This window comes from Nymphalis io, chromosome 1 (genome assembly GCF_905147045.1).
Source record: "Nymphalis io chromosome 1, ilAglIoxx1.1, whole genome shotgun sequence".
Lineage (NCBI taxonomy): Eukaryota > Metazoa > Arthropoda > Insecta > Lepidoptera > Nymphalidae > Nymphalis > Nymphalis io.
Window position 1 is genome coordinate 4,620,711 of NC_065888.1, and position 16,636 is coordinate 4,637,346.

The window sequence follows — 16,636 nt, forward strand, 5'->3', positions numbered from 1 at the left end:
ATATAGCAAGTTAAACAGTGATTGACTTGACGCAGACGAGGTGCGTGGGCGCACACAGATTGTATTAACAAATAGGTCAGGGTAACGATCGGCCGACCCTGTGCTGTTGCCGGGCGTATTAAGGTATCCATTAGATCATCGCAGATTTATATCTTCGTTTTCCTCAGCGCAATAAAAATTTTTTTATCACTTACAAATTCAATTGAAATATATCTAATACTATAAATTTGAAGAGTTATATATATTATAGTTAAATATATTAAACGCACTAATCACACGATCTCCTAGATCGATTTGAAAAAAATAATATAATTATTATTAATTATGGCATTAACAGGGACAGAGTTGTAACGTTTAACGAGGATGGAATCCCATGATACATATATATAGCAAGACCTAACATAGATTTAGGTTTAATTCACTAGTATGAAACATGCCTGTTTTGTCTCACGTCTCATTGGTTGACGCTTACGTTTCCTTCTCCACCGCTTGGAGTTGTTTCGTAATAAAATAAATAAAAAATATTTCTGAAATTTATTATATCATACAAAGTCTCATAGTTACAATTAATAGAGATATAATTTATTACAAAGTAAACTGCAAAAATGCATTATCAGTTTATTATCTAATAACATGACTTTGTTCTTATATGATTCGTAATCGTTCTTATCTGATAATGCTGTTTCACCTTACTTAATTGAACCCCGTGTTTCCAGATTTTATTTTAGTTCGTCTGCGTTCATTAATATGTTATATAATACTCAGTAGACAAGTACTAGTTCTTTTAATGGCTTTTTTTTATATAATGAAATCAGCTATTCGTGCTGACATCGTTGACTTCGTTCTAAGTATGAATTGTATACAAAATTATCTGCTCCCATTTCTCCGTAATTGAAATTTTCAAAAATCTTTCCTTAGCCCAAAATTTGGCTGTGCGCTGATACTCAATCAGGACTAACGACTTTGTAACTATATATAAAAACTAGAATTAAATTATGATATTGTTGTAGATTTTTTGCGAAATATTGCTTATAAATGTTATAGTATTAGTTTATTTGTGTGTATTCCTTTTGTTCGAATAACAGAACAACCTCGTTCCATTTCGGCTCTCGTAGTCACCCGGGAACTGCGCAGAATCCTCGCCCTGCCCTTGACACGACGCAATCCTTTGTCCTTCTGGCTGTTCATTCTTTAACATCTTTATCGTGCACCGCTGACTTCATATAGCTTTAAAAAAGAATAGGGACATAATACGTACCACATAGGTACTGCATAAAACTGACAAATGTTTTATTCCGGAATTAAAACATATTCAAACAAGTATTTAGTACCTATTTATTTAGATATTTAGCATTTTACATAGAACATTCCTTAATTAATATTTTTTTAATAGCTGAAGTTTTTTGAAATTTATGGTCATATTTAAATGGTTGGTTTATACGATGGTTTTACGTTAAATGTTTATTATTTATATATATAATTGTAACATTGAATGTATGAATTGATCTGAGAGTTGAGAGGGTAACTTAAACTTGTCGTAGCGTATTACTCAATAACTTCACGGTAGGTCACGTTTCGCATGAGAGGTCCCCGCGTTTTACGCTCCGTTTGCTCTTCCATTCTATATCGACAAGATTTTAAAAAAAGTATGATTCTTAAGTATTTCTTTACATACAATAATTATTTTGTTGTGGTACGCATATGAACCACGTGATGGTAAGCGGTCACCGTTGCGTTTAGACATTGGCTTTTCAATAAACCACTTTTTTTTTGTCGATGCGCTGGTACCTCTTAAATCACGGGATTAATTTTTCATTTAAACTCCTCGGACTAAGCGTTCTTGTTTAACTGAATTGCTAATTTTTTTTTAATTGCTCACAATGATGTAAAAAGAAATTTTTAGTGCTTTTCATTGTTAACTCAATGCTCAAACTGGTAGCTATGCACACTATTGATGTTTGACGGTAGAAAAGTTTTTTTAATTACTCCATTCGTTGTTCTATCATTATTTTTCTTTTATCTACTCTTACGTCACATATTAATTAGTATATTTTTAGTAATTTTTTTGTAACGTAAACTTTGCATGAATTTAATGAATTATTTAATTTTAATTTGTACCTATATCAATTTCAAACTATTTGTGTTATTAATTTTAATTTTATTAAGTGCATGTTTATTTTTTTATGATCTTTAATTTGTACCAATTTGGACTTTTTTTTTTTTTAATCTTTCTACTCATGTTGCTATAATTATGTGTTAATGTATTTTTAAAACAAATATTGTAATTGTTGTGGCTACTTTAAAAAGCTTCACATGTTAGCTATTTTCACTAAATTGTTTTACATTTGTCATTAAAACATGTAGTAGCTACTAGTGGTCCTTAAAATAAAAAAAAAAAAGTAAAAAAAATATTTAATAAGTTGGCCTCGTTTAATATATTTATCACAAATCGTCGTAAGTATTTCATGTTGCATGTCTAGGTCACAAGTTGTGGAGTCACGCTGATCGTATATCAAAATTATCTAACTGCTTGTGTTCTCAAATATACCGTATTTACATAACTTTCATTGTCTTTTATATTAACATTAAAATTACATTTCATTGTATGGTCTAGTTAATACTGGAATTGTAAAACATTTTGCGTATTGCAAATATGTAAGCGTTACGTTTATGGCAATGCAGTATATGTATATATGTAGTATATTCTATGCCTGGTTAATTACTTAACTTGTATAACATGGTTGAGTAAAATTTACTATTAGCATTAACACCAGTACCGAAATCATTTAATGGTTTGGGTGGAACTGGTTCGAAATTCAAATACGATATTAGCTGGAGAATTTAAATTAAAACCGTGTAAAATCGAAATCGTACAGAAACCAAACGCAACATTCGCGAACGATAAATCTGTTGTATCGTTTCTCATGGTTTGCCTGATGAAAAGCGAGTTTTAATTCAATGAACAGCGGGAATATACGTTTTATTTCTACATCGTTCAAGTAAAGAACTAACAACGATCTCACGACAAGCAATTTGCATACAATAGTCAAGAATAAAGCACGCGCGTGCTCTCAATTAGAGCAACGTTCATTGTTTCATTATCATTTTATTATGTGGTATACATTCACATTATACAAAAAGCAGACACTACATTCTAATGTTACAGTTTCTTACATAAGCGATTATTATTCTGAACATTCATATGAATAATTAATGACGGATCAGACATCGGACATAATTATAAAGTATGGTATATGGTAGAAAAACTTGGAAATTCATTTCTAATATCAATCCATTGAGACAAGATATTATCGTAATTTGCTTCTATGGTTTTAGAAATATATATGTGTGTGTGATTATTAAATAAAATTGCGTACGTGTTCACGTACGTGTGTTTCTGAATGTTTGTTTCATTTCACTTATATTAAGTATGAAATGAATGTATTAATTCCGAATTAATTTCATTCGACGTAATTACGTTATGGTATCTGATTATATATTCCTTATACACGCTTTATGAATAGTATATTTATAATTATTTAATTATTATGTCATATGATTTGATATGGTCCAGTAGCTAGAGTAAGGTCTAAAGTGAAGATTGCGGATTCAAACTTAAGAAGAATTAGCGCCACTGCTCTCATGTACGTAATTTGTGTCAGATGTGGATGAAACATCGTCAGGAAACCTGCTTGTGTCAAATGGAAAAAAATGTCTCTTAAATAAGCTCCAATCCTTACAGAGAGAGATTAAGATACTTAAGTTCCCTATCCTTTTTTTTTATTAAAACATAACGAGAGTAAATAAAACGATGTGCCAACAAATTAATTTAGCATTAAATAATATCAAATATTAGGTCCATATTCAATAAAATTAAATATAGTCGGGCGTGTTTATTTGTTGTGTGAATGGAGCATGCATGAGACATTATTGTATTTGAGATATTATTTATCGTTGCGCTAGAGTAGTTTTGAAATTAATAACTAAATGATATGCTAAAAATAATTGTTATATATAAATTTATTTAAAATTCCAGCGTTTCGATCACGTTTCACTGATCGTTATTACAGTCACACTATACAGAATTGTCAAGAATTTAAAGATTAATTTCAATACTTCAAAACGCTTGGCACTACCAAGCATTTCTAAGAAGTAACTTTCAAGGCTCTTAAGTTCCCGGTGATATATAGAATCACGAATAAAATTAGTTAAAAAGAACACTAAAAAATATATAGAATTTCATATCCTTTACGATTCGAGTTTTCAAGTTAAGTAAAAACTTTTTCTCTGAAAGAAAATTTAAATAATTATTTCTTAAACCACTTTGGACAGTGGCCAAGCACTTAGCAGTCGCAGTACTTTTTTTTATATTTTTTAAGTTTGAGATTTAATTTAAGATGAAGTGCTTTAACGGTTTCCTTGTCACATGTCATGCTTTAAAACATACTGTAGATTGTATGTATCGCAATGTTTTTTGTGTAATAATAATTTTGTAACGCGTTCACCGCTTAACCGTTGTTTGAAAGCATTTTTTTGCAATTTAAGTTTTTCCGCTCGTAAGAGCGACCACTTGACATATATTTTCTCGTTCGCTTTTATTTTTTCTATCACAAGTACTTAAGTTGAATTTATTATCTCAGTTTCTTTGTTCTTATTTTTTTTTTTCATTTTTATAGAAAATTACGTATTTTGCTATTGTTGTCTAGTATAAGTATTTGTCATATGAAAATGTTACTTCGTATGATTACACATTTTATTTATAAGGATACATAATAATTACGTGGAACTAAAGAGAATCAGTATGGATGGAGTGATGACGGAATGATGCTGATCCTGATCAATTTTAGTCATGGCGCCCATTTTCATGGTCACGGAAAATAGGAAACCACAAAGGATATAATAAAGCGATTATGTTTAAGTTTGTTGCGCTCATACACACACACATACTCTCATAATCCGATGGAACGGTAATCCGACACGATCCAAAACGAAAGAGTTCAGGCACAGAACCAACAGATATACTCGGTTTGCAAGACACGGGGTTGTAAACGCTGCTAACTTAAAACTGGACTCCTACTGAAATTTCCTCACGGAAATACTCAGTGGTTTTTTATTGGCTTGATCCAGGCTTTGATCCCAAGGCCTCGGTATCAGGCAGTATTATGCAGCTTTATAAGGTTCACAAAACCATTGAGAGTCGCAGCCCTACTAATATTATAAATGCGAAAGACGTTTTTGTTGATTTTTCCATATATCAGGCAACAATGGAGCAATCATATCAAATAGATATACTTTTTGGACATGAGAGTAATAGGCTACCTTCTTATCCGCTAGTAAAAAACGTATTAGACGTTGTAAAATCGTAAAAAAATATATTAATTTACGATGTATTCATTTCGAATATTTCGTGCTTACTTTGACAGTATAAAGTCTTATCCTCTATAAACCTTATGGCTCGTAACATTTTCTATTGCGTTTAAAACATTAATTCAGCCTTCATACACGTCTATGAAACTCACGTACTCATTTTATAGGCCACGTTCATTTATTAAAATATTAATACTTACTGCTTTTACTTTGAATAAGCTTTCAAACATACCTTATTCATGATCCTCGTTAAAAAGGGTCAACCAAATTTTAATTTTTTCGTCCAATTTATAAATTTAAACTGACATGACGCATTTATTTAATATTTTTTAAAAATGTGGTTGTTATTGTCCTTAATTGTCTCGCATGTAATATTAGCCGTTGAAGTGTCTACTATCCACCTTCGGAGTCCGTCATTAGATCAACTCGATGATAATAAAATATGATGGTACTAATCACAATACCTCATTAAAATTACCGATATTTTCAAAGTTTGAAATTTATACGCCATTTAGAAGATGATTTGTATGTTTTGTCCGGTTATTAAATTTATGAATGTCAATAACTGATATACAATAACGACTCTGTAAATTTAGGAATCCGCCATTTTAATTGTAATACAAGTATAGCTACTAAAATTATATAAGTATAAAGGATGAAGATATAATTGATGTAACTCTCATTATCATATTAAAATTAATGCAATTTTATAAGGAAAGCATACAAATTCTGGAGATGACTGTTAATTTAAAATGTTATTAAAATGTTAGTGTGATTGAATTAAAAGTAAAGTAACAGTTCGTGACTATCCCGCTGCTGGGCTGAGGCATCTTATCTTCTTCAAGAAGGCTTTGAGATTTTTCTATCACGTTTGTCTAATGCGGGTTATCATCCAAAAAAATCAGTCAAACTCACGATGATATCTTTACACATAGTACCACCATAGTACTGGTGGTAGGGCTTTGTGCAAGCTCGTCTGTGTAGGTTCCACCCACTCATCAGATATTATACCGCAAAACAGCAATACTTGATATTGTTGTGTTCCGGTTTGAAGGGTGAGTGAGCCAGTATAATTACAGGCACAAGGGACATAAAATCTTAGTTCCCAAGGTTGGTGGCGCATTGGCTATAAGCGATGGTTGACATTTCTTACAATGCCAATGTCTAAGGGCATTTGGTGACCACTTACCATCAGGTGGCCCATATGCTCGTCCACCTTCCTATTCTATAAAAAAAAAAACCATATAACATAAGTTGAATTATAACAAAAATTTGCTTCGACTCAAACCCACGACTTGCTATAGATCCAAAGTCCCTTTAAATTATTTTTCAATAAATTGAGCGATAAAGAGTAGTAAGGGGTTGCTGTTAACAATGTCCTCATAGCTTATTAATTAGTATCGTGTTCAATGGCCTACGACATTGTTCAGGAAGGGTTTCAATGTGACGAGTGACAACCCTTTCGCCCCTTTGGCTCTCTCATTGTCTGCCAGTGGCGCGTTCGCTCCATTGATTACACAATTAACTCTCACTACAAGGGCTTTAATTTATATGCTTTTTATTTTAACATGTAATGTAAATATGTATTTGATAATGTTCTTAATATTATTGAGGATCGGATACCTAACTGGTACAGTGTTAATTATAATTATGTTATTATTAATACTTTAAACTTTTTTTCCCTTGTAACCAGAAAGTAAATGGGCTCTATGGCACTTGGTTGTAAGGTACGCTACGTACTTTGACATTGGCACTGTAAGAAGTATTAATCATTATACGATAATTATACCATATTAACACCTTCAATGCACTGCCAACCATGGGAGCTAAGATAGTACTTATATTGTTCGTATATATAATTACACTCGTTGATCACAGTAATATGAATTATTTGTGTTTAGCAAAAGAATAACTGATGATTTGGTTGTACCTACCCAGAAGGTCTTGTAAAAAGCCCTACTACCAGAGTAAATGATATTGAGTTTTAAAAAATTTGATATACAAAACAAAACAATAGAAAATAGTATTTTATTTCAATGGCAATTATAAATGTGAATTTATTTAACATATTATTTAAAAATAGAATTGACGATTTTCATGCTTTCTAAATCTTAATAAAATAGTAATAAAATGATCAGCGAAAATTTTAAGGTCACATCTACATGGTTCTACATCATGTACCAAGGCGCCATATGTATGACTACATTAAGGTTGCTCAACAGCCATCGCTATTCAGCACACCGAGCTAGACGCCTATTCGGCCGGTGCATTTGCAACCAGGTGGAACATTCTAACAAAATGTGAAGCAATTGGGTGTATCGTTGTAGTTCGAATTCACGCCGACGTTCGAGGCGTGCGGATGTTTATTAAAATCGAGTTTAGATAAGCTTTTATTTAACTACGAAATATTACGCACAATTTTTGTGCTGGTGGTAACACAATCTGGAATACTTCCAATTTCTATAATAATTATACCACCACCAGTTAATAAAACCAATGTAGTTGATCCAACTATAACCAGCGTTTTATTAACTGGCCAAAAAGAAGGTTGTTTTTAAATAGGTTTTATAATAAACTTTTTGAAATTGAAACGTACTTCTACTAATCGTATAAACTCTTAAAATTAACACTTTCGATTTGCTCATATTTCATAGAATCTACAAATACTTTCTACTATGAAACGTATATTTAATACATATTTACATGTTACTGTTTCATAGTTCAAAAGAATGTGTATTCATTTTATACGAAAACTGGTTATTATAAGTAGGAAACCCCATTTAAGTATAATTGTATGCAAAAGTTTGATTAAATTGCCACTGCGTTCGGGTGATTGAATTTATTAGCTATCAAAATCATTAACCTAATTTTTTTTAATTTAGTATTCACGTTTATAATTTTTAATTTTTTTTTCCACAGATGCAAAATATAAACAATATTGTGATGTTTCCCGTGGACAGTCTTCTGAAAGGAGATTTGCGGGGTGTTAAAGGTGATCTTAAGAGGCCTTTCGATAAGGCATCCAAAGACTATGAGTCGAAGTACCTGAAGATAGAGAAAGAGAAGAAATCACAAGCGAAGGAAGCTGGTCTCATCCGCAGTGAAGTTACCTCAGCGGAAATTGCCGATGAAATGGAAAAGGAACGAAGATTGTTTCAGTTGCAAATGTGTGAGGTGAGTGACTGCGTGTGTGATTTATTTATTAGTGAATCAATTGGTTATATTATATAAAACATATTACATAACATATTATATTACTCGTAAACAAAGCCAAAATAGGAATACGAAAATAGTTTTAATATAAATATTGTATTAAAAAATAATTAAACAGTGATGAAACAAGCATGATTAAAAAAATGATCGATTTTCGTTTATTACTCGATCAAAATAAATAGCGATAGTTGAATAACATTGTATTGATAAAATAAAAATCCTGATTGACTAATGGAAGTTCGAAATATTTCAAATAAAATAGTTAATATTTGGAATTTAAACGATAAATCTTTATAAATAATACTGTTTATAACTGATAAGTGTTGATTTTATTACGTCATCGATAACAAATCCTTTAAGTAAATAACAAATTCGTAAAACCGTTTTGTTTTAAATAAAAAAAATGTTCGTTTTTTATTTCCTCGCAATTAAACTTTATTAAAGTAGTAGTTTCTTAAATTTGTCGTGTTTTAACAGTTTTAACTGAAAAATAGGTTATGGCACACAAAGCGCTTTTTGTTTTCGAGCACTTTATTACATTGAAGTCTCTATTTCATCAAAAGACCTTAAGTAGGGTACACATTGTAATATTAAAAAAAATACATCCAAAATAAATTTATTGCAAAACTTTCTAGGATCGTAAATTGTATATCTAATTTAGGCACGTGATTTTAGTTATAAGTAATTTAAATACAAGATTAAACTCGGTGTTGCATACCAAATATTACGATAGTGACAAAATTTAGCAATCCAGCAAAAATACCAAGACTTGTACATACTGGTGGTAGGGCTTTGTGCAAGCTCGTCTGGGTAGGTACCACCCACTCATCAGATATTCTACCGCAAAACAGCAATACTTGATATTGTTGTGTTCCGGTTTGAAGGGTGAGTGAGCCAGTGTAATTACAGGCACAAGGGACATAAAATCTTAGTTCCCAAGGTTGGTGGCGCATTGGCTATAAGCAATGGTTGACATTTCTTACAATGCCAATGTCTAAGGGCGTTTGGTGACCACTTACCATCAGGTGACCCATATGCTCGTCCACCTTCCTATTCTATAAAAAAAAAAAAATACATACTCGTGTGTCCGAAAACATATACAAAACATAAATTCACTTACATATACGCACACGCACAGAACATACACACATAAGGTCCACTCTTTCTCTATCTCTTTCATAGAAACACACATACATACACACGTTTAATTGCGTTTATCTTAAAAGTAATACAGTTGGAATCATCCATCCGATATAATTATTTATTTCTATCATAAATATAGAATGATTTTCTTTTCATACTGCTTCAAAGCCTCTTTTGATTTCGCGTCTATTGTTCGAAACTCATTGGATAGCATTATTAAACACTCTTCAATACGAGCTATCGTCTATAGTTTACTAACTTCGATATAATTATCTTTCATTGAAAATATATCTAGGTTAATATTATTTTATTGTGTTTGAAAATCAATTCAAACATTAGTTATTGTTTCGTTTGAGTATATCGTGGTCCGTAAGTGTAATGACCGACGTAACACGGGTCGGTTTGTCCTTCATATAACATTGTCCTTTTTATAAAAATAAAAAACGAGGTAATATCTATGAATTAAAATTAACGGGCTGGTCTTTAGATTTATCCTTCAAGTTTATAGAGTGATCTCATCTAAGTTGTATGAGTTTTATAATACTTTTATACTCAAACTCTTAAAAATATGTTTCTATTGAATATATGTATAAAAATATCTTTATTAATTTCATTATATTTTTTTATTGTATAATCGAATTAAGAAAAAAAATGCTTGATAGTGGCTCGTGATTGTATTCTGTCGTTGTCATCAACCGGACGGGTCATTGTGGTCGCAAATGCCGTTAGTCACATAAAACTTTGTCACGCTGCAAAACAAATTATACGATGCTTTACGCGATACAATGGACGCGTTTTGTTCAACTTTGTACAAATTATGATTTATTTTATTTTATTTTGATTGAAAGATAATGTTAAACGTCATTGCGTAATTATCATAATAGAAATCAGCGGGTTCTATAAGTATTTAATAATATCATCTATTTATATTTCAAAGTAATTTTGAGTGTTTTTAAATTACTCGGAGACAGCTGTAAGCAGAATGCTAATATCGTGCCAACGTACATTAACGCTTTAAAACTTTTCGAATGTTGTATAGTCGAAACAATGAACAGTTTTATCGGGGCTGCAATCCGTTGGCACTTTCGAAACACCATGTCGCTCTGGAATGCCAAATGTCTGGTCGTAGCTTATCTATGGCTGTTAAAGTATGCATATATGTAAAACGTTCTGGGGCATATTATTGCACTACTGTCAGCATTAAATTGATTGCCCCCGCTAACTCATTAATGCAATTCGACTTTTATGCTGATAACAATCCACTTTAGGTGCAAAGCGAATGTGAGATTGGAAAATTGGAAAAGCACGCTTTTTTTTTGCTTCACTCGAAAACTGAAGCACGAAATTGATTGCTGTTTGATTGCAGCTGAAGTCTGAGAAGAGTTCAATGCTATTGAACATTCGTATGAGTTTTTGATTTGCAGTTTGTGGTGGATTTATTGAAATAAAAAAAAACATTGTCCATGTCATGATACAGATTACGTTGTTTTTGTATGATTTTTTAAAATCATAATATTGTATTATAATTGTTTAAAATAAAAATCTACAAATGTCTTATTTTTTATGTAAATTTGTATGTGCGTCAAGATACCACTGTTTCTTTAATTCCAAACAATAGTTAGATATAACATTTTAAAATATTCTACGCTATCATTTCTCAAGCTATTGATGTAATATTAAATTAAGCTGCATTTATGTTTGTATTTTATATTGAAAGGGAGTCATTCACAGCGAACAGTTAACGGATGCCTTTTGAACGAACCTGGTGTGACGCTGATGTGCTCCGTTGACTTCATTTCCTGATGAGATTTGATCATGTGCGCGTGCACTCGCAACCGTTCCGGGATTTCAATGAAATATTGAAAATTTAAGAAAAAACCTATCAAATTGATCGGATTTATAATATGAAACCAAATTACCAACGAAGAGAAAAAAAATGTTACAGCTTACCAACAGTAAAAAATATTATTTAATTTGTCTTGGGTTACATAATTAATTTAATCGAACAATGCGGTTAGTGCAGTAAATAATAAAAGAAAGGTAGAGGTGCTTTAACCAGTGCGGTACTGTAGCGTCAGGTCATCGACCGGCCTTGCGCCGCGCAGGGCCGCTGCCGAGCTGTCTTGACCCTAGCTTTGTTCGGTGTTCCACACTGAACGCACTCCTGGCTTCGATAAACCATACCCAACCCACGCGTCTGCCTCGTCTTAATAGCTTTTGCATTTATAAATTTATAAACTCAGCTATATAAATCGTTATTAGGTTCAATTAAAATAACATGAGTAAATTATTTATATAAATGGCGACAAAATAAATGTAATGATATAGTATAAATAGCAGGCGAGACGCCAAGACAGTTGTGCAAGGTCGTGTGTTATTATTGCACAACTTCGAAATACAAATCGGAATCTACTATGGTACGATGCGCGTACGCGTGCGTCATCAGATATAATTTTAGCTGCGGAAGGGCGAATAATTTGCGTGTTTCCACAGTGCGATTCCTGCGCGAGTTGATCCCGACGCGTGATGATACCCTGATGCGGTAATAGGCCCACGCGCAGCTTACGGCGTCTCCCTGTCTGTAGTAGGTACAGCGCTGGCTACGTTCCATGTTTAATCATATAGTGGTTTCAAAAATTGTTCCAGTACCTGATAAAGTTCAACGAAATAAAAACAAAGAAGGGAATCGAACTGCTGCAGCACCTGGTGGAGTACTATCACGCACAAACAAATTACTTTCAAGATGGATTAAAGACTATTGAGCACTTTGGCGTTTACGTTGCCGACCTCAGTGTACAGTTGCAGAAAATTAGGCAGCAGCAAGACGACGAGCGACGGCGTCTTTTAGAACTGAGAAATATGTTACGAGCAGCGACGCCGCAAGACAGAGAGGTGAGATTAGAATAATTTGTTGTAATACGATTAGATGAGACCATTCTCAACGGTAACTTGAATCTTTTAATAATAATGGAGCTAGCATTTAATGAAAGTAAAGTACGTATCAAAGCAGATTATTAACGTATCCTTTTAAAGTCTAAGCTAACTTAACAACGAGCATTAATAGCATTAGTTGCTTTGCGAGTTACTGAAAAAAATATTTTCAATGATATAAACATTGTTTCATTCTAGAGTTATTGGAGTTTTCACTTCATTTAGATATTACATTTTAACAGGCTGCAGCGGCGGCGGGCGGCTATTCGCTCCACCAATTACAAGGTGACAAGCAGCACGGTGTAACTCGAAGTGGGTATCTTCTGAAGAAATCAGAAGGCAAAGTCCGCAGGGTATGGCAGAAGAGAAGATGTAGGGTTACCGCAGAAGGTTTCTTGGACATCTTCCACGCGGACGAGAATAAAACTCCAGCCAGGGTTAACTTGTTGACGTGCCAGATAAAAGTAGCTGCAGAGGATAAGAGAGCGTTTGATCTAGTCTCATGTAAGTATTTGTATGTCTATTTTGAGATTTATTGATACTTTTTTCGAACGAAATGTGATCGTCACTTCTCTTGTCTGTATATACAAATTACATGTACAGGTTTTTTAATATTCATAAATAGTCTTCTACCTCTTAGAATAATGTTAATAGTCATCTATATATGGTTTTCTTGTAATGTATTATTGTATTTATAATTCATCTCGTGCTTGACGGTGAAGGAAAACATCATGTGGAAACCTGCATGTGTCTGATTTCATTGAAATTCTGTCACATGTGTATTCTACCAACCCGCGTTGGAGCAGCGTGGTGGAATAAGCTCCAAACCTTCTCAAAAGGGAGAGGAGGCCTTAGACAGCAGTGGGATATTAACAGGCTGTTACTGTACTGTTGCTGTAGTTTATACTGTTATAAATAGGAAGAGTAGTAGTAGAATGGAAACTCAATTGATAACAATAATTTTGATTTGATAATTTTAATTTTGATTGATTATTTAAGTTAATAATAATTAACTTAAATAATCTACTAAGAAGTATGACATAAATAAAATATATAGTATTATTCCTCCCTATATCCGCTGAGTGAAATCTCAACCTATGAATTAACCGCTGTGTAATCCGTACCGTACCGTAACAGCCTGTGAATGTCCCACTGCTGGGCTAAAGGCCTCCTCTCCTCTTTTTGAGGAGAAGGTAATCATTAAACATAAAAAAATATTAATGAAGTATTCATTTGCTTAACCTATTTCAATATGTTTTTGGTTTTAATTTAACTTTTTTCTTAAATTCACTGAGCTTTATGAAATATTAAGCTCGTAAATATTAAAATGTATGAACACGAAATGAGCTAAAGTCGGACAAGCTTTCATGCAGTGGGATTATAATTATATCATAAAGTGAAAATATTAAACTTGATTCCACATTAAATAGATTCCACGAATAGTACCTTAGTGTACGTTTTATTGATCATGACAAAAGTCGTTTGGTTATTTGGTTGAAAATTCGACAAGGAATCATTGACCTAAATACTGGCAATAATCGAAATACGATTATTTCGAATTTCGTTAAAAGCGAATAATGTAAATTGATTATTCGTATGTCAACATTGATTTTGATATGATTCTTTGAAGATAAATTATCATGGCAAAGTCGATGACGAGAAGGATATCAAATTTATAATAGTTTAAAGATATTATCATGACATTCTTTGCTTATTTACGACAACAATATGATAAATATAATATACACTACAGCCGCTACAGTGTTAACGATAAAAGACTAACTGGAAGAATAAAAAAAAATCAAACCCATAAGGCTGATAAGCATATATACCCACATATATACCCATGATAGCATATATGAGAGCATTTGCACAGAGCGTTTAAAAGTTTTGTTAAAAATTCAAATTAAACAAATTTACATGTATTTATTTAAAACGAAAGACTAACAAGCAACCTGTTCTATTGTATGAAGTAAGACGTTTCACTAGTTTTTATTTTAATTTTAAAATATAATCTAATAGTATATTTAAAAAAGAAGTAGATGGTTATAATGAACTACATACAGACATACATAGTCTTAGAACATGAATATAACATATTAAATTGCAAAAGCCTTTCAAAAATACGAAGAGTAAATTCTAGTTAAAAAAAGAGTTAATAATTTTTCTTTGACCGACCTTCAGTCACGGCGGCCCAATCTACAATGACTACCGTTGCAGGTATTGATAAAACCACGGGTGCGATAATTCTTCCCTCATTCTAATAGTCAATGGGAAGGCAATCACGCGACCGGAGAGAGATCAGGCATAGAAACAAAGCCTTGATGTTCTTTCCGAGGCATGCAAGTTTCCCAAGTTCGCGTTAAGAAAGAGAGAAACTTAATAATTTTATTGGTCAGAACCTACCTTAAGATCTGCAGCAATATAAGCCTGCTATTAAATATAATAATTAATGTAGTGTAAAGCAAAAAGTGATATTGCCCACGCTTTATATTTCCACGTGGGATCTTCTAGAAACCATTTACATTACGTTGACCTTTACGAATCCAAACAAATTAAAGATAAATATAATAAAATTTCTAGTGTGAATAAGTGCATTGCTCTTATAATAAATTTATCATTTGCGCAGTTTTATATAGGATTATTAAATAATATTTTATCTTTATTTATTTCATTGGTGCGACTGGTACAATGTCACTGATAACAGATAAATAATATATATGATTTTTGGCATTTCTACTTGGTGATAGAGATAAGGCATGCAGGTATAGTGTAATCACGTAATATTCTTTCATTGTGAAATCAGATAATAATATATATTCACGCTGATGACGGTAATTATGCTGTCAATTTCAAATACGTTTTGCAACTGACATGATTATGATGAGCGATATTGCTGTTAAAATTATAAACCAATAGCAATAGCAGTCACTCGTCCGCTTCGTTGGGCCAAAATTAGAGTTTAATAATGATTGCGTTTTATGGCTCTCAATATAATTTAATAGAATGTTATTTATAAACACTATTAAATCATACTTTAATTAACGTAAAATCACGTCTGGTTTTCGTTGTTAATTTTGTTATCACCAGCTAATCGTAAATGTAAATTTTAATTCATGGAAGAGTTTTTTTTTTTTTAAACAATGTATTTCCTCATATATCTCGTACCTTAATATGTTATTTTATTTTTTAATTTGTTATATTGTAATCAGAAAATCAGTGTGGAAGTAAGGTATAGAACATATTTTTGAGTGGCTCTCAAGATAAAATTGAAATGAAATGTAGTGAAAATTCTACTGATTTAGTTTTAAGCAACGATCAAAGCTACTTCTACCTCTTTAACTAAATATGATTAATTCAGTTCGGTAAACAGTAACAGCCTGTTAATGTCCCACTGCTGGGCTAAGGCCTCCTCTCCCTTTTGAGGAGAAGGTTTGGAGCTTATTCCACCACGCTGCTCCAATGCGGGTTGGTAGAATACACATGTGGCAGAATTTCAATGAAAATAGACACATGCAGGTTTCCTCACGATGTTTTCCTTCACCGTTAAGCACGAGATGAATTATAAACACAAATTAAGCACATGAAAATTCAGTGGTGCTTGCCCGGGTTTGAACCCACGATCATCGGATAAGATTCACGCGTTCTTACCACTAGGCCATCTCGGCTTATTCAGTTCGGTGAATCTGATGAATAAGTTGGAATACACATCAAACGAACTTTCGGCAAAAACCCTCCACCAGCTGATCTGTGCTGCTATAAACGCATCGCATTTGTTTTTCTTTTTAATCCCGTAATTTATTTGCGCCTTTCTGTTCTTATTTATGTATAGTATGCTATTTATACTGACGGAGTTACTTTTGCATTTATAATATTAGTCTGATTACTTACATACATATTACATGACATGGGATTACGACAGTCCCACGTCATGTAATATGTTCAGGTAATAAATACTTGTAATTTAATATACCGCTGAATG

At 32.4% G+C, this 16,636-nt stretch overlaps 1 protein-coding gene across 9 annotated transcripts in view; it reads left to right on the forward strand.

Moving 5' to 3' along the window:
• Positions 1 to 16,636, forward strand: part of LOC126780322 (arfGAP with SH3 domain, ANK repeat and PH domain-containing protein) — a 56,896-nt gene that overhangs the window by 21,724 nt on the left and 18,536 nt on the right. For all 9 annotated transcript variants that reach the window (XM_050504743.1, XM_050504911.1, XM_050505241.1 and 6 more), the window contains exons 4-6: positions 8,287 to 8,541; positions 12,370 to 12,615; positions 12,897 to 13,158. In XM_050504743.1, coding sequence (XP_050360700.1) covers positions 8,287 to 8,541; positions 12,370 to 12,615; positions 12,897 to 13,158 — 763 coding nt within the window. The remainder of the gene's footprint in view (positions 1 to 8,286; positions 8,542 to 12,369; positions 12,616 to 12,896; positions 13,159 to 16,636) is intronic.